Source organism: Talaromyces atroroseus, assembly GCF_001907595.1.
Source record: "Talaromyces atroroseus strain IBT 11181 chromosome Unknown scaffold_1, whole genome shotgun sequence".
NCBI classification, from domain to species: domain Eukaryota; kingdom Fungi; phylum Ascomycota; class Eurotiomycetes; order Eurotiales; family Trichocomaceae; genus Talaromyces; species Talaromyces atroroseus.
Window position 1 is genome coordinate 1,641,085 of NW_017971433.1, and position 19,092 is coordinate 1,660,176.

Here is a 19,092-nt window from a genome sequence, read left to right on the forward strand (position 1 = left end):
TGCTGAAAAATCTCATGATGGTCTCACCACAAAAGAAAAAGAAAGTAAATCAATCCTCGCAAGTTCAAATAGCTCCATTTGATCAATTCCAAAGGCCCTAAATCTCCACTGCTCCTTCAGGGCCTGGTGATCTTCCACTGGCTCTGCTCGAAGAATTTCCCCTTCATAATTTCCACGTAATCACCGGGCCGAATTGGAAATTCATGCTCCCAGCCCTGAAGAAGGCAGTTTCTCGCGGTAACGACTTCATCACGAGCGGAGAAAAAACTGGTGGCGTCCTTGAGGACACGACTAGTCCAGTAGCGTTTGCCTAGGAGGTTCTCAAAGTCAGCAAAGTCTGTGCTAGATGGCAATCTATCACACGATAATAGATTCTTGTTATTTTAAATAGGAAAGGAGGTACAAACCGCGGCCGTTGACGAGCTGATACTTATTCAACTTCCTGTCCACCACTTCATCGATGAAATCCCCAATGGTACTGCCTTGGCGGAAAGAGATCTTAAAAGTTTTTGACATGCCAGTGATTCGACCGTTTGTTCCAAGAGGAGGACCAGAGGAGCATTTAATGAAGGTGTCACTGTATTCGGAGTGACCGTCGGTCCTGGGAATTTCCTCCAATGTCACTTGTACGGTCTGGACTTCGAATAGTTTCGTTCGAAATACAAATGCCCAGACATTGTAAAGTGCACTGTCAGGGTCAGGAGGGAAGGCAGTGATATACGTTGCCACGATTGTTCCTTGACGAATAGTCTTCTCGTCGCCGGTGTCTGGGAATATGACAGACATGGGAGCTGGCTTGTCGAGGCGGGAAGAGGCATTCTCGTTGCTCTTGCCGAGTCGAGGCATCTTTGTTGGGAAGCCAATGAATGCTGCCATATTGAGAAGTTTTGTCAGATACAAGATATCTCAAGTCTTGTTGTGCTGCAGTGGGTAGGGTTTGGGGATGTGCAAAGAAGGATGAGCAGTGCAGCTTGAGAGGCAGGAAGAAAATGTGAGATACGTAGAGGGAGAAAACAGTCAGGCAGCACAGAAAATCTTTTATATGTGCCTGAAGTCGTAAAATATCCATATTTGGCTAGCACGAGCGAGTCTACTTGGGATTATTGAGGTGACGACAGGGCAATGTTGAGTGCCTAGAAGCTATTTAGGTTGGTGTTTTGTTCACATACCTACTTATATTTCAAGCTTACATCTTTGTATGATTATTATTTAAGGACTCCATTAAAACCGTCACAATGATAGCTATTCCCAAAAAATGTTGAAAGATTCACTTCTCTTCATTATGTTTCATTGATAGAAGGGTTGGAGCAGAAATTCTCGGCACAGATGTGAATACTAGTTATTCCATACCTAGGTAATTATGTATCTGCACAAACAATAAAGAAAATTGGACTTTACCTATATACATTATAACTATTGTCTGCCTTCCATAAATGTGAAGAAATGATTATGAAAGGCATATAATGCCTCACTAGGAATCCAGGCGTGCTTGCAATCCCATGTGCCTTGCTCCTGTGGGACTGTCAATACTGGAATTAATAGTCTCTCTGCCTAATAATAGTAGTTACTGGTAGTGTCCACTAATTTTTTTTTTATTTTTTTTTGATATATAGTAACTAGCTTACTCATGCACGTTCATGACTGCATACTCCCAGACAACAAGGTAAGCAGAGAAACAAAATTAGAAATTGACAAGGTACCACTGTTCGAAACTGAATAAGTATTATTATTATTCTGGCTGTGAAAGTATATCTCTAATACTGATGATAGCCCAGACTATCTAGGGATTAACACTACTCTTGATTGCGCAAAGCTTGCATGGCTATTGCCGAATTAAGTACTCTGTTGGTGAAGAACTTCTCCATGATCACTCGGTCATAGCTATATATAGTGGTGATAATTCAAATGTCCAGAAGCACTACAGCTCGTTACCTAGTAGAAAGTAAGCCGATGTCCAGGTAACAATCTTAAGTACAGGTAGGAGACATAACTATACGCCGCTTTTCAGCGCTACCTTGCCAATCAACTCTTTCAGGATCTCCGCCACTCTCTCCGGATTGCTCAGAAACACCGAGTGGGAGCTCTTGACTCGATACAACAAGTCTGTGCAAAGGAGCTGTGCCATCTGTTCCTGTACGGGTGGTGGCAATGCGCGGTCCTCCTCACAGATGATAAATGCTGTCGGTATAGTATACCAGGGCTCATAAGTGGCCGTTCCCAAGAATACCCCTAGCGCTGAATGCGTCAGGACACTGGTCCATTTGGCTTGTTCAATGGTGGGGGGGAGAGGGGATATCTTGAAAAACTGTCTCGGCAGCGCCAACTCCATATACGCGATTACTTCTCCACCAAGCATCTGCTTCAGTCTGGTTCCTTTCGGCACGACAAAGGCAGTCATGTAAGTAATAAGTACGACACCGCCATACGAGTGAGCAGCGAGGATGACCTCGGCGTCTGCATCGATCAGGGCGAACAGCTCGGTACGTACATAAGCAATATCATCGTCTATCGTCGTAGTAGCTGGGTCGGCACCAACGGAGGGGAGAGCAACAACTGCTGAAGCTATACCTTTGACATCGAGACGATCCCGGAGAGGATCGAAGACGCTAGGGGGACACCAGGCCCCAGGCACGAGGAGCACAGTGGGAGACATTCGTGCGGTATGTAAAAGGTGTGGTTGTGAATGTCGGGGATCAATGAGATGCGGTCTATAAGTAAGTAATACTTGTAACTGTGCCTCGCTCTCGGGGACATTGCTCCTCGGCTAGATGATAATGTATACCAGACACATCATGCTTTACCAAGGACTTGATTGGCGCAGAGTAGAAATTAAAAACTACTAAGCTGCTTACTGAGAGGGACGGACTAAGATTCTCATGTCAGAAATTTTACACTAAAGTTGCCGTATTTACCTAGTAGTAAGGTTGCATCACCAGGAGGAGTAAATGGCTTCGTCAGCCGTTATCTGGTCATGCGAGTCTGCTTACGCAAGAATAACCTGATATGGTTGCTACCTCTTTCATATTCCTGCCTAGGAGCATGCATGACACACGTATAGCTGTATCTGATACTATATAGCTAGAATGAATCAGGCTCTCGAAATATCATCCATGCCTAAGAATGAATGAATCAATAAAACCAAAGCCGACCTTGTCATACTATTTATAGCGACTTGGGTAGGCACATACATGAGTAGTCTTTCTTTGAGACAATCCGCCTTTTGTTCCATGCATATCTGACACTTGTACTGCCCCAAGAGGCTTGAAAAGGTACGCACTAGAGCGAGAGACATTTCATACCGGAATAGACGCTTAATGAGACCGTGCGCTATTTTTAATCTAACGACAGAGACAAACTCACAGTGCCGCATTAATTTATCTAGTGCAAGGCTCGAGATACGCGATTGCACCGGAGCTATACTAGCCGCCAATCAAACCCATGTCTTCTAAACAAGTCTACATTGTAGTCGCTAAGCGTGGCTGGGCTGACTAGGTTTGGTTGCAAATGATGTAGATAAGCCACAATTCAGACCAGGCACAAGGTCCAAAACTGCCCTGTCTGTGTAATAGTGGACGTCGGCTGAGGGGAAGTATATATAACAATCTCTGGTACCCGTTGTAATTATGATGCTTTTTCCATTCATCTAAGTCTCACAGAGTCTTACCCAGATTTTATTTACTGAAGCGCTACCTAGGTAGTGGCACTTTACAAGACCATTGTTCATCAACATGCCTCATTCCACTGCCGACCCTAGACAAAGTCCTCGACACCTGTCCGATATCATCGGCGTGTATCCTAACTATGATCATGATTGTGTGGGAATGGCTGTGACCCAAGGCCGACGGTGTCGGCTCAGCACGAATGCTATGAATCGAGCACATGCCAGTCGGCTTCTTGACGAAGGCACCCGCCTCATACAACTAGGCCAACGGAACATTGACAACATTTTGGAAGCGTTGGCTCCCTTGCTTCTCTGCAGACGCTGGCATCAAAACCAAGCAGCCGACGTCGTGCGCGAATGGTCAAAAAAGGTGGAGAAAGATCAAAGGAGATCTCAAAACGCTACTACTGGTTCTGTTACTTCCCCTGCTAGGAGTCAACAGTCCGGTGGCAGGGAATCCCTAGCCCGAGAATCAAGGGAATTGCGTAATCCGTCTAGCTTTACCACGGACGCTCGATTTTCATCGTCACCGTACACGAGCCCAGAAGACCTTCCAGATAACATCCAAGTATTGTTTCGGCTACTGCAAAGAGTATCTCAAACAGCACCTGTATCACCCAATGCTTCATCGAGAACTGAGAGCACGGGTCGTTCACTGTCATCAGCAGAGCCCGTTGTTGCAAGAAATGAGCGCACATCGAATGCAACTCGGCAAAGCAGTGGGCACTCATTAGAGCGACAAAGAACACTAAGAGAGGCAGTGACTAGCTCTCAACAGACTATAGAAATCGACCGAGGCATGAACCCTCCATCTCAATCATTGAGAGTAGCTAGTACGCGAAATACTACCGAAACGCCAACCACAGCCCAACAGACTAGTTCTCAAGAACCAGTCGCATCTCCATCAACAACAGAAACATCAAACCGCCAACGAAGGCAACAGGTCCCGACAGAACGAAGAGAAGTAGTTCGCAAACCCATTGAAGGAGAATGCCATATTTGTTTCTTGTCATTGCGAGATATTGAAGAACCGGCAGCACAAGAAGAGGAGGAGGCGGAGGAAGAACAACCCCACGCAGACAACACAGCGACCACTGAGTCTGTATCAAATGATCCAAAAGAACTGGTTTGGTGTAAGAACCAATGTGGTTATAACTTCCACAAGAATTGCATAGGCATGTGGGCCGATTCCTGTGAGAATAGCCACCATGCAGTGACTTGTCCAATGTGTAGGGGACGATGGGTTACACAGTAATTGAACTTATCGCATTTGTTTTTGGTTTCTATGTTTATATTTCTGTATTTTCTAGCCATGTTGCTCTGGGTCCGTTTTTTATACCTTTTGTTAGAGAAATGAATTAGACGATTATGAAACCCTAATATGGAACAACTTTTAGACATAGCTCCCGCGTGTTACGATATCAGAAACTTGTAAATTATCAACAGATTTCGCAATTGCTATCAATGCCATGCGTTCCACGAAGCTATCACTATACAATGAAATAATAGGAAAACGCACATGAAGACCATGTTTAGAGATTCATCGGCGTCCACAACTCACACCTCAATCGATTGTAGTACTCTCAGTACGGCTTTAGGCTTTATTTCCATGATGCCCGTGTACCATATCTATTGTCATGATGATAAAACTTATTAGCTTGATGCCAGAGTTAATTGGTATTTATGCCCGATAAGCCTACCTTCGGCTCTGTGCTTGAGCTTTTGACCAAATCCCTCTTTATGGGTACCTGTCTCATGGCCCTTCCCTTGTGAAGCATTGGCGCCAGCGCCAGCTTTATTACCTCGGTTCCCTTCTGTCGTATGTTCTCCATGGCGAGCGGAACCAGATGCCTTCGCATCACCGGCGGATTCGATCTGAGACTTAGAATCACCATAATTCTCCTTAAGCTTATCGCCAGTATCATCGAAGTTTGCACCAAATTTTTCTCCCTGAGACTTCTCAAAAGTGGACGTGGTTGTTTTGTCGGCTCCGAAGTTCGACTCCATAAAACCGGCGATACCCTTGCTTGGCACACGGTCTTTCTTTTGCCTGTTGTCGTTTTGGTTTAAGTTTTGGTTCCCAGACTCATAATTGGTGCTTGGTCTTTCGGTGTTGGTCTCTTGTCGAGGGTTGCCGGCTTCCTGCCGGTATTCTGTGTTGTCATTGTTGGCATTCATGGTAGAGTTACTGTTGTTGTAGTTGTTTTCGGAATTCATGTTTGAATTGTTAGGAGATTTAGGAGATCTAGGAGGTTTTGGATATTCCTTGGAAAGTTTTTTGTCTCAATATGATGCGTGGTATATAAGATGTTAATCGTTTGGTTGAATTGAACAATCGACAATGTCGGGGGAATTATCCATCCTCGACACGGCTTTATAGGGAAGTCCATCGATATTCAGGGATATGACGTATGGAAAAGGCCCTTCAGCGCAGCTTTCCTTGCTGTGATTAGATTCATCCTCACGACCATTCGTCTCTAGGTGGAAAAAGCTTGGTAGTGCATGACGTCAAAGAATCCTCTTTTCATTCGATAGCGCATCATGTGACGCGCAACGTTGACATTTGCTTCAAGTCGTATGAATGACGTATTTCTGGTCTTCGGCATCAGCATAGGCGCCTTATTTCTCAGGTATCATTCACGCCCGCTTCCGGTCTAGCGGCCATCTGATCGACTTAGCCCTAACTCGAGCAATAATGGCGAGGTTTCACAGAGGCAGATAAGAGACGCAAAGGATTTCCTCATAATGAGAGACCGGAGATACAAATATGGGTTGTGTAGCAATTTTACTCCTCGTATATCAGCAATCGAAAGTCGTGCAGCGTATTGGCTTCGGGTAGCCACGGGGAAGGATCTAGATCCGTTGCTCTGTGTATTGCTCGTTGCAGTCTGCACGTTCATTTGATTTTTAAATGCCTCTATTGTCTGTTCTCGAGGAATATTGAGCATGCTCCTAATCTGCGGATTAATAGGATGCAGACTCTGCATATATCGGCCTGCCCTGGTTCCTTGGGTCAACCTGCAGCTGCATGTACAACGCAGATCTGCAGGCGATATTACCTTGATATGTGAGGCATCAACCTCTATACCACTTGCCTACCACTTCAGAGGAATTTTGTCACGTCTAGATAGATTAACTCCCCTTGGACCTTACCCAAAGATGTTACCGGAGCAGAGAAAAGAAACACAACAAAAAAATACAAAGAAGATGCCTTTCATAAGCGACTCGCAACTTTCCATTGCATTGGTATTTGCCGCGCATACCTCTGGAGCAACAGCGTGGGGTAACTTGGGACATGAGACAGTAGCCTACATTGCGCAGGATTTCGTCAAATCTTTTACAGAATCGTACTGCAAGGATATCCTCGGCGACACCTCTTCCTCTTATCTAGCCAATATTGCTACCTGGGCCGATAGCTACAAATTCACATCCGAAGGAAGATTTTCTTATGATTACCATTTTATTGGTGCTCAAGACGACCCTCCATCCACTTGTAATGTTGATTACAGCCGTGACTGTGGTGATTCCGGCTGCTCAGTCAGCGCCATCCAAAACTATGTATTCACCCTTCTGTCTCTCTCGAGACCCAAAAATTTCCTTTTCTGGTATCTGAGTATCTTAATTTGCTAATTTCAAGCTTCTAGACGAACCAACTCTTGGAATAGCAAAACGTCAGCCTCTAAATCCCTCGATGCTATTAAGTTCATTGTCCATGTCAAAAGAACATTTTCCATGCTGCAAATTATGCATGAAAATTTCTTGGCTAATGGATTCTTTCTTGACAAAGATCATCGGTGATATTCATCAACCTCACCATGATGAGAACTGGGAGGTTGGTGGCAATAGGGCGAATGTAACCTATGACGGTAACAGAACAAACCTGCACCACATTTGGGATACCAACATGTTAGAAGACGATGCTGGAGGACATTCACTTTCTTTTGCAAGCGACTGGGCCTTAAATCCTACCACTCGTATCAACTCGGGGGAGTATCAATCCGAGGCATCGTCCTGGTTGGACGGTCTCAATCTGACAAACCCAGTCGATTCGGCAATGGCTTGGGCTAGTGATGCAAATTCCTACGTTTGTAGCACTGTTTTAGAGACTGGGACTGTCTTATGTCCAGAGTAATGACTTGTCTGGTTATTATTATTCGACATGCACGCCTGTCTTTGAGGTATTGCTGGCCAGGGCCGGCTATCGCTTGGCAGCGTGACTGGATGCCATTGCTGATAATGCTCCTCATTCATAACTTAAAAAGTGAAAGGATACAGTATTATCGAGTCGTTACTCAAACAAGAAGAAGCACACTGATAAGGGAAGATGCTATACTGGGACCGAAGAAACGAAGATTTCCTAATCTCTATTTTACACTTGTAAAAGATACCATCAGTGCATATATTTCTTCCGACACATTATGTATAACTGGCGACAACTTGGTACAAGACTTAATATTTGCTTCACCTACAGATGTGAGCCACACGGTTGACATCGCTCCGGATCCTTGGGGTCAATTTATTTCTCTACCGGACCCAAAAAAGACGAATAATATCTTTACGTTACTACTTTCCAGCCCTTCAAGTTCCTATCTAGAAGATCTTTCCATGCTAGTAGCATATCTACTTCATGCAAAGGAATAGAAAGCTCGGCAAGCATGAATGTGCCATTTCAAAGACAACAATTACAAAGTCTAGCAGGTACCAAGAACAATCAAATGAAAAGCGCACCTTGCCAGTAATATCGTCTCTCTACTTTGTAAATAATTAGCCTGGGCTCCGGAAGGCTGTGTTATGCTTGATTCCTTACTTGCAGGGATAGTGTAAGATCTGCGCTGTGCACTGCCTCACTCACAGTCGCTATTTAACAAGCTTACATCCAGACCCAAGGTGTTCGAGGCCATTCGTTTTTTTTGGGTCGCCGTATATATTATCATTTGATGTTTATTATTACTCTTCACTTCGAGGCTATTCAAATTTGATTCAATAGTTGCCTGGATCGTTTCATGTCGGTAAACAGCGTTTCCGATGATGATGGGCTCCTTGAGTCTCCGGTAGAACGCAAAGCTAGAGGAAACCGAAAACAAGAACCACAGCAAAACACTAGTCACATTACGACATATAATGCTGTGGAATACGCCTTGTATCTCTGCCAAGGTCATAGAGGCACTCCGGACTTAAAAATAGAATGCACGGATGATAATAACGAACTGATGGTGCTTGACGAGTCTGGTACGTATCTTTATGCTTGAGGCATAAACCCGGCTAGTCCATTGCTAACTCGATTTATAGCCACAAGGAACTTTGAAGACCATGTCCAAAATCTGTGCTCAAAAACTCCTGCTGAAGGTGGCGTTCATATACGCTTGGTGTATGACATATGTCTAGATTATCAATCCGAGAGACTCCTTATTTTCTAACGTGTTGCATCAGGCTAATGAACCGAGACGGTGGCACATTCCTTGGTGACAAGAGCCAGACACTCGAGTTACTTCAGAATTACTGGCGCATTGACATGGGGGATTTTGCCTTGTTGACTTCTCAGCCTGTAGCAAGCTACCATAGCCGGATTGCGGATATCCATGGTGACAAGTGTCTAGGTAAGGAAGGAAGCCTTTCTTTGAATTTGAGACAGTTAACTTTATTCCATGACTAATCGTGGTAGACATAAGTTACAACATAAGAGAGGATATTTTGTACAACCAGGACAACATCTCATCGTTGGAGAGTAGTTTAACGGTGAATGTCATCAAATCGACCGACATGCGTGTAAAGCGTGAATATGAACCTGTCTATTTCCGACATAATATTTCAACCGGTCAGACTACTTACATATTGCCCAACGCCAGTCGAGAGCATCGGTATCTGCTTCACAACATAGGCCAGAAACTTTCGGAAAGAGTCGTTCAGATGCACCCATTTACATTGCATGCGGTTATTTTATTTCAGAGCCTCGCTGCACGAGGCGCAGTAATTGATGATATGCTCCGCCGGTTACTTTGGATTGAGACGCAAATCTACCAAGGGTCAATCTTCCAAGGCACGGAGTCGGAGAAGTTTATCCAATACATCCAACTTTCGCATAAATTATCACGCAATCTGATTACATTAGAACATAGAAACCAGAGGGACGCATGCCTCATTGAGAAGCTCCTTAATGACCAAAAGCGTGTGTGGAGGTTGACTAGGCAATCAAATCACTACATCGACACACGTGCACATGAACATGTGCGAGACAGTCTTCTTAGTCTTAAGGACTCTGCTCATGACCAACACCGGCAAATTATAAACTCAGAGCGCAAGACCCAGCTGTTCATAACATTACTATATCATCTAATTACCGGCCACGACAGCGGGATCAACTTGCGAATAGCTTCGGAAACAGCAAAGCTTGCCCATGAGGCGAAGAAAGATAGCACATCCATGAAGATTATTGCTGGGGTTACTATGTTTTACTTACCGGCAACATTTGTCTGCAGTCTATTCGGTACGAATTTTGTTGCATTGAACACCGATACCTCGGAGCCAACATTCATCGTATCCAAGCTATGGTGGGTATATATTGCATTTGCGGTGCCTTTGACATTGGCTACAATCATGGGGTTTCTCGTTTGGAGACGTTGGCGCCGTGAGCCTATTGTAATGAACCAGATAGATAAGGTTTGATTTACTTATAAACCCCAGGTTTACTAGATGGCATGCTTAATGCTTGTCCATGTATGAATTGAAACCGTGCCGTTCTTCCCCACACATTCCTACGGTAGATGAAGAATCCGGAGGCGGATTGCGCCGGTGTAAACTGTTTGTCTAAAAATAGCTTTGAGAAAATCCTATGTCATAGGGACTAAAGACATCAATTGGTGCTTGATCTTGCAGGCGTGTTGAGAGGAAACGCAACACTTGGGCAAACGTTTATGGACATCGAGCCCTAGTCGGAATTACTTGACCCATGTGCATCGTGTTTTCTCTCAAGCGGAAAATCGGCAATCGACACACCGCAGAATTGAAAGAGCAGATGATTTTTTTCAGCGGAGTACCGGTTGATTTCGAAGAATACGTACATAGAAGCCGGCTAAATGTCAGTTCAATTGTCAAGGTAGTACTTGTGATTTCTTCCCCTCATCGCAATGAAGATTATCCGGGATCTTCGCTTTAGGACTTACGACTGTCAATCTAGAAAAAGTGGAGGTAATGCCCTGCCAATTGTTGTCGAGGAGGATATTCAAGACGTCGGAAACAAGCTCTTCTTCTCTGAATAGCCGGGAGGGATTTTCGATCTTTGTATTAAGGGTAAATCCGTAGAATGGAACGAACCAACTATAAATATAGCTTCTATATCTCCTTATAACTGTAGCAGATGCGAGTTTTGTTATCCACTAAGCCCAGCCAAGCTGTCCTCATTCACTACATTGATATGTCTACTTTTATTGCATTGCTGGCCGTTATGGCCAATCTAGCCGTAGATGTTGTCTCAACCCAGGTAACTGTCGACACGAGCACGACGTACCAGACAATTGATGGGTTCGGTTTTTCCGAAGCTTTCTGGTTCGGTCTAGCAGTGCAAGAAGCACCGGCTGCCCAACAGACTCAGGCCCTTAACTACATGTTCAGTACAACTGAGGGTGCTGGCCTGACTATTTTGCGAAATCGGATTGCCGCCGACCCTGGCGATACTATCGAGCCCGATAGTCCCGGGTCCGCAACGGCGACGCCGACCTATACATGGAATGATGATGATGCAACCCAGGTTCGTAGGAACTTTGTAGTGGAACTATTATCGCGAGGATGAATCGAAGATTAAATCTGAAACAGGTCTTCTGGTCGCAAAAGGCACGAGAGATGGGGGTGGAATACATCTACGCAGATGCATGGAGCGCACCGGGGTATATGAAAACGAATGACAACTATGTCAGTGCTAATAATGCCCCCAGGTGAAGAAGTGGAAGGAGTGATTGCTAACAACTTGCCACCAGGAGGAAGGGGGTTATCTCTGTGGTGTGACAGACGAGACTTGCTCTACCGGCGATTGGAGACAGGCATACGCCGATTATTTGGTACAATATATCAAATACTATGAGAACGCTGGAATTACTATAGATTTTGTCGGATTCTTGAATGAGCCTGAGCTAGCGTTAGTGAACCCCCAGCAATTCAAAGCAACGGGTTGATTGTCTTGCTGACGGAGACAAGTACAGTGTTGATTATGACTCAATGCTCTCCGATGGAACGCAAGCAGCTTCATTCATTCCCATTCTATACTCGGCACTAGAAGAAGCTGGGCTGAGCACAGGCATCGTTTGCTGCGATGCAGAAGGCTGGAATGACCAGGTCACCTACACAGCACAAATCGTCGAGGCAGGGGCCGAAGAATACCTTTCGCGTATCTCATCCCATTGGTATACGTCCAGAGGAACCTCCCCAATCAACACGACTCTGCGGGTCTGGGAAACCGAGTACGCAGATTTAAACGATGCCTTTAGTACTGTCTGGCATTCTTCTGGCGCTTTCAATGAGGGGCTGACCTGGGCTGGGTATATTTACCAGGGATTGGTCGAGTGCAACTTGAGCGCTTTTCTCTACTGGATCGGTGAGTAAACCTTCTCCAAAGTAGTATTGAAAATTTTTTGTTTCCGTTCGTGGTATTCGATCTAACTTGGAAGATGTAGGCGCTCAATCCGGAGGGAACGCCGCAACCCTTGTCAATATCACAGGCTCCGGTTCCTCGACAACAGTAACTCCATCTGGTACGCTTTGGGCATTTGCACTGTTCTCTCGTTACATCCGTCCCAATGCCGTCCGTGTGGCTACTTCAGGCGCTCCTGGTAATACTGATATAGCTGCCTTTGAGAATACTGATGGTAGTATTGCGGTTGTCATGGTAAATACTGGTTCAACCAGTCAAAGCGTCTCGCTTGGTGGTGTATCGATTGCTTCTGTTGATGCCTACGTTATGGACAGTTCTGTCTCCTCACCTACCTCATTATCGACCGCCATCAGTGATGATAATGTTGTAGCAACTTTGCCGGCTTACTCACTGGTTACCTTTGTGATCACCACCTGAAGACGTGAACAGGCTGTTCAGCACAAGAGTAGCTGTGTGTTAAGCGCGGTGGTACAGTATAATCTCGTGAGCGATAGTTACTAGCATTATTCAATATAAGTTAATCGTGCATGTAATAAATTAAGTTGTATGCTAAAGGTTTGCAGTGTTTGCACTCTTTATCGATAAGGATTCGAGGGAAAATCACGTGCACATTTCAGGGGATCAGAGCTGTGGACTAGTCACAAGCATACATTCTCCCATCAACTTTTTACACACAGCAAGAAGAATGAAAAGATCAGGTCTGCCAACAGGCACATAGAGATGCTTGCATGACTCAATACTCACCTCCGCACCCTCTCCCGCCCTCATGCATAGACATAAACTCTCCGCAGCTTCTTTACGCAAGAAAGTTTCTTTCGACCTGGGCGATTTAACGGACGATTCAGACCCAGACGATTATCGAGACGACAACACGCCAGATTGGACGCCTCGAACGGCTTTTTCCGGTATATCGCCGCGCAAAGCTCGCAGATATGTACTAACGTCAGTCATTTTTCTCGTTTTTCTCTACGTCCTCCTCCATCGATCGCAGCCTCCTAGAGGCTTGTCTCCCTACCTTAATTACGATGCCATTGATTGGTCGCGATACGCATATACACAATATGTCGTCGATGAGGCATACCTGTGCAACTCGGTGATGGTATTCGAGGCCCTGGATCGGGTGGGTAGCCGAGCTGATAGAATCCTGTTCTACCCGCATGTTTGGGATACCGTGGTCTCGAATAAGGATGACCGAGTCAGCCAGTTGCTGAACCTGGCGCGCGAACGCTATAAAGTTCAACTAGAGCCAATTACAGTGGAGAGGATTCACGAATATCACCAGTCAGGTATGATAACACACACTTCTATGTTGTTCACCTCCTTGCGCTTTCTTCAAACCCTTTCAACGCTTGAATTTTTTTTTTTAAAAAAAAGGGGGTGGTATAAATAACTGACCGTAATTTGCTCCGCAGAGGACTATAGCACTTGGGATAGTAGCATTACTAAACTATGGGCTTTTCGGGAGACGACGTATAACCGAATATTGCAAATAGACTCGGACGTCCTTGTTCTTCAAAACCTCGACGAGTTATTTTTTCTCCCATCTGCACCGGTTGCTATGCCACGAGCTTATTGGAACTATCCGGAGAACCAGAAGCTTACTTCTCTTCTGGTACTTCTTGAGCCTTCGTATCTAGAATGGAAAGCGTTGATGGAAAGGGTACAAGGGGTGACGGCGGGCCAACTTGAAACGGGCGTGAACGAGTCCATGCACGATTTATATGACATGGAACTACTCAATGACCGTTACGGTGCATCAGCGCTCGTTCTTCCGCATCGGCAATATGGATTAGTGACGGGAGAATTCCGTACCAAAGACCACCGGAATTTCCTCGGTAATACGCACGAAACGTGGAACCCCGACAAAGCTCTTAGTGAGGCCAAGCTGGTCCATTTCTCGGACTGGCCATTGCCCAAGCCATGGATTATGTGGCCCCAGGGACAACTCGCAAAGATGCAACCGAAGTGTGATACCAAACCCGGCACGCCAGAGGAGAGCGGATGCCGTGACCGCGAAGTGTGGAAACAGCTGTACGAGGATTTCCGGCTAAAAAGAAAGGACGTGTGCAAGCTTCTCAGTTATCCCGCTCCGGAGTGGCCGCCGAGACCAAAGGACATGTCGAACCTGCCTCCTGGTGAATCGGCTCCTGCGATGATCTCTGAGCAGGCCTTGGATGACAAGCCAGAGTAGGTGTTTTTGAACGGGTGCATTAGACGGGCGTTTGTGGGGTTGCTTGAACTGTGCTACTAGTTGCGCTTGAGGCCATGCAGATTGGCCTATGTAAACTATTACATTCATTAAATATATAAGCACGTGTACCTTCACTCTTTCTCCTTTGGGGAAGTTCCTGGCCTGACCCAAAGCCAGCCTGTGACGTCAACATCCCAAAGTCATCCCATTTCGGATAATCACCACCACTCTGTAGCGTATCAATATGTATGGCTAGCTAATTAGATAGTATTTATTGTCGAGCCGTTAGGGTTGTCAGCGTTTCAGATGTCATGCCTAGCGGGCACCGGAGCCATGTGGAGCGCGTATATTATTAGAATGCGCCACAGCCGTCGCCAAAACGTCATTTCTTAGATCCGTGCGATATCTTCGTCGTATACATTGGGCGAGCCTATGATCATCTTTTATAGGGCACGGGCGTGACGTCAAGAGAGGTGCTTGCGGGGACAGATTATTTATTGCTGATATCACCCTCTGACATGGGATATGCATCAATCCATTTATACATCTATACCACAAATAAGGAGTGTGAGATTTGCTTTAGGAAGAATTTATAGTCAAAGTACGTCTCCTCCTTGTTGGTACGCGCATTCGCAGACTAACATCTAACATTCATTAGGACCAAAAAAGAAAAAACAAACAAACAAATAAACAAACAAACAATCCACCATGCCGTCTATGCACGAACGTATCATGGAGGACCTGAAGCTTAAGGAGCGTCAGCTCTGGACAGCCCTCACCTCGGCCGACCCAGCACACGCCGTCAATAAGCTGTGTCTCCCAAACGCCAACTTTCTCTTCCCCAACGAGGACATCCTAGCACTCAACCCAGATGACCCGGACAAGAACGAAAAGACACTGCAGGAAAAATTGGCCCCTCCGTTCCATCGTTTCGACGATTTCTCTCTCATGGACGTGCGTCCGACAGTCATTGACTTGATGGCTGGTACGATGACATATCGCATCAGTGCTTATCGAGGAAAGAGGCAATATAATGCTACTGGTAGCACTACCTGGGCGCAGGGAAGTGATGGCGAGTGGAGGGTGGTTGTGCATCAGGAGACTCTAATATAAACACTTGACTTCTCTATACCTTTTGTCCTGCATCACGACTACTTATTTTAATATTGGAATTTTCGCATTGATCTCTTCTACTCACGGATTTATGTCTCGATTTTAGCTGAAATGCATTTTAAAGTCATTTACAACGTACACTTTTGCAAGCTCGCCGGATTATGAAAAACCAATCGCTAAAAGAAAGCCGTATGCGTAGCAAGGCTTCACTTATGACAACCCACTAGACCCACAACTCCAATGCCCCCCCAAGACGAATGTGAACAGAATACGAAGCAAATTTTATCAAGAACGAAGCTCTATCCGAGGTGTACCAACACCACTTGTTGTATGACCTATGGAACGCAATCCCAAATTGTGAACCGACAGTCTGACCGGGTGTTCAACAGACTGAACTGGAAGGAGACTGGAAACCAGGTCGCGGTAAGCACACATTTCGACGAGTTTGACTCTTTGCACCTTGCCACTCGGGGTACGAGGAACCTCCTCAACGAAGATCACGCCGCCAGTCAGGGACTTGTAGCTAACAAGTTGATTGCGCGTGAATCGATAGACCTCGTCGGCCGTTAGACGGCTTGCCGCTGCCGTTTTTCGACGCACTACAAATGCGCGTACCAGTTCATCTTCTACATGGTCTTGAGATGCATCTTTTTTGACACCCACCACTGCTGCATCGGCAATGCACGGGTGCCTGAGTAGGACGGCTTCAATTTCTGCTGGTGCAACTTGCCATCTACCATTGAGATATAGTCAGCACGCTGTGAAAGAGTATCGAGAATACTACCTAGGTAATAGAGAAAGGATGCAAACCTACCCGCGGACCTTGATGAGCTCCTTTGCCCGTCCAACCACGTAATACTGGCCACCACGAACAGAAACAATATCACCAGTGCGAAACCAACCAAACTCATCCTTGGCATCCGGCACGCCCTTGTATCCCATCAGGACTCCAGGGCCACGAACGTACATTTCGCCAGGTGTACCTTCAGCTGTGATTTCTCGGCCCTCGATATCCAACAATTTAACATCATAATTCGGCAGCAGTCGGCCAATGCTAGCAGGATCGTCGCCGCTTCCATATCTTCTTTGAAAGGCTATTCCAACTTCAGTCATTCCCCAAATTTGAGATATCTCAGCCTCGTGGTGTAGCCGCTCTTCCAAGCGTTGCGCTGTGCCAGTATCAAGAGGAGCTCCCGCCGTCCCAATGTATCGCAATGATCTGAAGAACTCCGAAAGCTCCAAGTTGGAGGATTTATTCAATGCTTGTACCATGACAGGAACCATATATGTCTCGGTAATGCGGTAGAGGTATATGGTTCGTACAAACTGTTCTATGTCAAATCTGGGTAGAACGTAACATGTTTCACCGTAACGGACGGGAAAAATGTGTGTATACAAGGCGCCAAAGAGATGGAACATGGGGATACACATCAATCTGGTGGTATCATATGGCGTCTCGTAGTGTATTCCGAGGTGATGCATGATGATTGAATGGTGGGATAGCAGTGCCCCCTTAGGCAAGCCGCCAGTGCCGCTAGTAGTATACATGGCTGCAGGGGTGTTGATTGCTCGGTCTTTATCGTCAAACCTGATCCAGTCCTCTTCGCCATGCTCAAGCAATGTGGAGAAGTTTAGACATGCTGTGTTGCCTGTTTCTCCTACTTGATATCTGGCACTTTTCTGGATTGACTGTTGCGATGGCGTTGGTGTTGACAGTATTGACGACAAGCATGAGATGGCATATTCATCCAAGACGCAGATACGATTATGAGGAATGTCCTTCGCTTTCGTAGCTTCTTGCAACAGGGACAATGTGTTTGGCGCTGTGATTATTAATTTTGGATTTGACAATGTCAAGAAATGGTCTAGCTCTGCATATTGGCTTGATGGGTTAATACCCATGTAAATGCCGCCGGCGCCAACAATGCCATAGAGTATTGAAGAGTATAATACCTGCATGATACGTCAGCGATTGAAATCAGATAGTAAACTGGCGAAAATACACTCACATTATTCGGCAATGTTACCAAAACGCAGTCACCCTCATTTACATCGGCAGCTTTTTTGAGGCCGGCAATGAGAGTCCGAACCAGCTGTCTCACTTGCACAGCATTTAGAGACCAAGCCGGGTTCTCTGCATCAACGTACAATGGCCGATGGTCGTCGTAGTCAACAGGCCGTTCGTCAAGAGCAAACGAGAGCAGATCCTTGTATATTGGGCGCTGAAAGCGTACATCGTGGCGCAGAGAAGACATTTGGCCACCCATGATTTGCTTGTACTTCCACGTGAGCTTGGAATGTCTTGTTTTTGACACTTTTTGAATAAAAAAAAATAGCGAAACGGAGTCAAGCAAAAATGCACCAAAGAAGCGAAGACATCCAATTAGCCTATTTCACTGTGCCGCACTTGTTACGCCACTATCCAGGTAGTTGTGCAGTGCCCACCATTGATTCGAGATAGTTATAAGAGGGAATGAAGGAACGAAAAAGGCTGTTATCCGTCCAAAAGAGAACACAGATAGGAAAGGTCGAGGACCGAGGGCCGAGTCAGGTCAAATCCGGGGTGGCGGAATGTAACTGCGAAGCTGAGTTTGAGTAACTGAGTAGATAAATAGTAGACTAGTTACACTCGACTGGCTGAAAGCAAGAACATAATTAGATAATTAAGCACTAGTTAGTTACATCCAATTGACCCAGGCGATTATAACTGGCCCCTACATGACATTCCATGGTGAGCCCCTACATACCATGCCGGGGTCGGTTATAGTAGGTTAGCTGCATTGAGGTGTGCCCAATCTAGTCACGTTAGCCGAATTAGCCCTGGAGAATGGCGTATGCAAGAGCCTTCTGACATTATTTTTTTTTCCCCTAATATTCTAGATGGACAGCCAACGATTGATTTCAATACACGCTACGTAGCTGGCAGCGGGGCAGTGATCAAACCTCAATCCTAATACTAGCGATAACAAGTAATCTAACGTGAACTGATAAGTTCTTTTCCATTTTGGGAAATCCCCGGCTTCCGACAGGCTTCCATGCCCTAATCCGTGAAAATGGATGTTTTCCTTCCTCGCCTCTCCGATGCAGGGCTCGGCACCTTTCGCGGGCATCTGACTGCTTGAAGTTTTATCAGCCGGCTTGGTCGTCTGGACTGATTTACAATCTCTCTCTTGGTGTGTTTGTTTGTGAGTCTCGGCATTTCAATCACCTTTGCGGCCGATCTCGTGGATGAATACTACCTATGTCCGCTGGTATCGGTCCATGTAACACTCCATATAGTAGGCGAAGTATGTATTGTCTAGACTATTCCTTGCATTAATTCCATATGCAAGTCTTGTCATAGCTGGCATTGGCATGCACGACCGATATTAGGACGCTAGGCGGCTAATATACTACCTGGGTACAAATTACGAATCCTCCTGCTTGGTCTGTCAGCCTCAGAGGCCAGTGAGGGGGCTGCAATCGCCTGATCGGCCCTACCAAGGT

General features: G+C 45.8%; 9 protein-coding genes across 9 annotated transcripts; 5 read left to right on the forward strand and 4 right to left on the reverse strand.

Moving 5' to 3' along the window:
* Positions 1 to 116: 116 nt before the first annotated feature.
* Positions 117 to 876, reverse strand: UA08_01650 (hypothetical protein; the record flags this gene model as incomplete). Its single annotated transcript, XM_020261338.1, has 2 exons — positions 117 to 354; positions 404 to 876. The coding sequence occupies 2 exons, from the start codon at positions 874 to 876 to the stop codon at positions 117 to 119; spliced, it is 711 nt and encodes a 236-aa protein (XP_020122770.1).
* Positions 877 to 1,990: 1,114 nt separating this feature from the next.
* Positions 1,991 to 2,653, reverse strand: UA08_01651 (hypothetical protein; the record flags this gene model as incomplete). The annotated part of the gene is made up of 1 exon (XM_020261339.1): positions 1,991 to 2,653. One exon carries the CDS (start codon positions 2,651 to 2,653, stop codon positions 1,991 to 1,993), a length of 663 nt encoding a protein of 220 aa, XP_020122769.1.
* Positions 2,654 to 3,728: 1,075 nt separating this feature from the next.
* On the forward strand, positions 3,729 to 5,096 carry UA08_01652 (hypothetical protein; the record flags this gene model as incomplete). Its single annotated transcript, XM_020261340.1, has 2 exons — positions 3,729 to 4,794; positions 5,059 to 5,096. The coding sequence occupies 2 exons, from the start codon at positions 3,729 to 3,731 to the stop codon at positions 5,094 to 5,096; spliced, it is 1,104 nt and encodes a 367-aa protein (XP_020122768.1).
* A 218-nt stretch (positions 5,097 to 5,314) lies between these two features.
* Positions 5,315 to 5,878, reverse strand: UA08_01653 (hypothetical protein; the record flags this gene model as incomplete). Its single annotated transcript, XM_020261341.1, has 1 exon — positions 5,315 to 5,878. One exon carries the CDS (start codon positions 5,876 to 5,878, stop codon positions 5,315 to 5,317), a length of 564 nt encoding a protein of 187 aa, XP_020122767.1.
* Positions 5,879 to 8,664: 2,786 nt separating this feature from the next.
* On the forward strand, positions 8,665 to 10,324 carry UA08_01654 (hypothetical protein; the record flags this gene model as incomplete). Its single annotated transcript, XM_020261342.1, has 4 exons — positions 8,665 to 8,890; positions 8,951 to 9,029; positions 9,092 to 9,258; positions 9,324 to 10,324. The coding sequence occupies 4 exons, from the start codon at positions 8,665 to 8,667 to the stop codon at positions 10,322 to 10,324; spliced, it is 1,473 nt and encodes a 490-aa protein (XP_020122774.1).
* A 778-nt stretch (positions 10,325 to 11,102) lies between these two features.
* Positions 11,103 to 12,719, forward strand: UA08_01655 (hypothetical protein; the record flags this gene model as incomplete). The annotated part of the gene is made up of 5 exons (XM_020261343.1): positions 11,103 to 11,405; positions 11,471 to 11,566; positions 11,632 to 11,789; positions 11,854 to 12,245; positions 12,325 to 12,719. 5 exons carry the CDS (start codon positions 11,103 to 11,105, stop codon positions 12,717 to 12,719), a joined length of 1,344 nt encoding a protein of 447 aa, XP_020122773.1.
* Positions 12,720 to 13,068: 349 nt separating this feature from the next.
* On the forward strand, positions 13,069 to 14,493 carry UA08_01656 (Glucose N-acetyltransferase 1; the record flags this gene model as incomplete). Its single annotated transcript, XM_020261344.1, has 2 exons — positions 13,069 to 13,588; positions 13,715 to 14,493. The coding sequence occupies 2 exons, from the start codon at positions 13,069 to 13,071 to the stop codon at positions 14,491 to 14,493; spliced, it is 1,299 nt and encodes a 432-aa protein (XP_020122772.1).
* Positions 14,494 to 15,201: 708 nt separating this feature from the next.
* UA08_01657 (hypothetical protein) lies at positions 15,202 to 15,606 on the forward strand (the record flags this gene model as incomplete). The annotated part of the gene is made up of 1 exon (XM_020261345.1): positions 15,202 to 15,606. The coding sequence occupies one exon, from the start codon at positions 15,202 to 15,204 to the stop codon at positions 15,604 to 15,606; it is 405 nt and encodes a 134-aa protein (XP_020122771.1).
* Positions 15,607 to 15,891: 285 nt separating this feature from the next.
* Positions 15,892 to 17,873, reverse strand: UA08_01658 (hypothetical protein; the record flags this gene model as incomplete). The annotated part of the gene is made up of 3 exons (XM_020261346.1): positions 15,892 to 16,339; positions 16,421 to 17,559; positions 17,616 to 17,873. The coding sequence occupies 3 exons, from the start codon at positions 17,871 to 17,873 to the stop codon at positions 15,892 to 15,894; spliced, it is 1,845 nt and encodes a 614-aa protein (XP_020122766.1).
* Between the last annotated feature and the right edge of the window lie 1,219 nt (positions 17,874 to 19,092).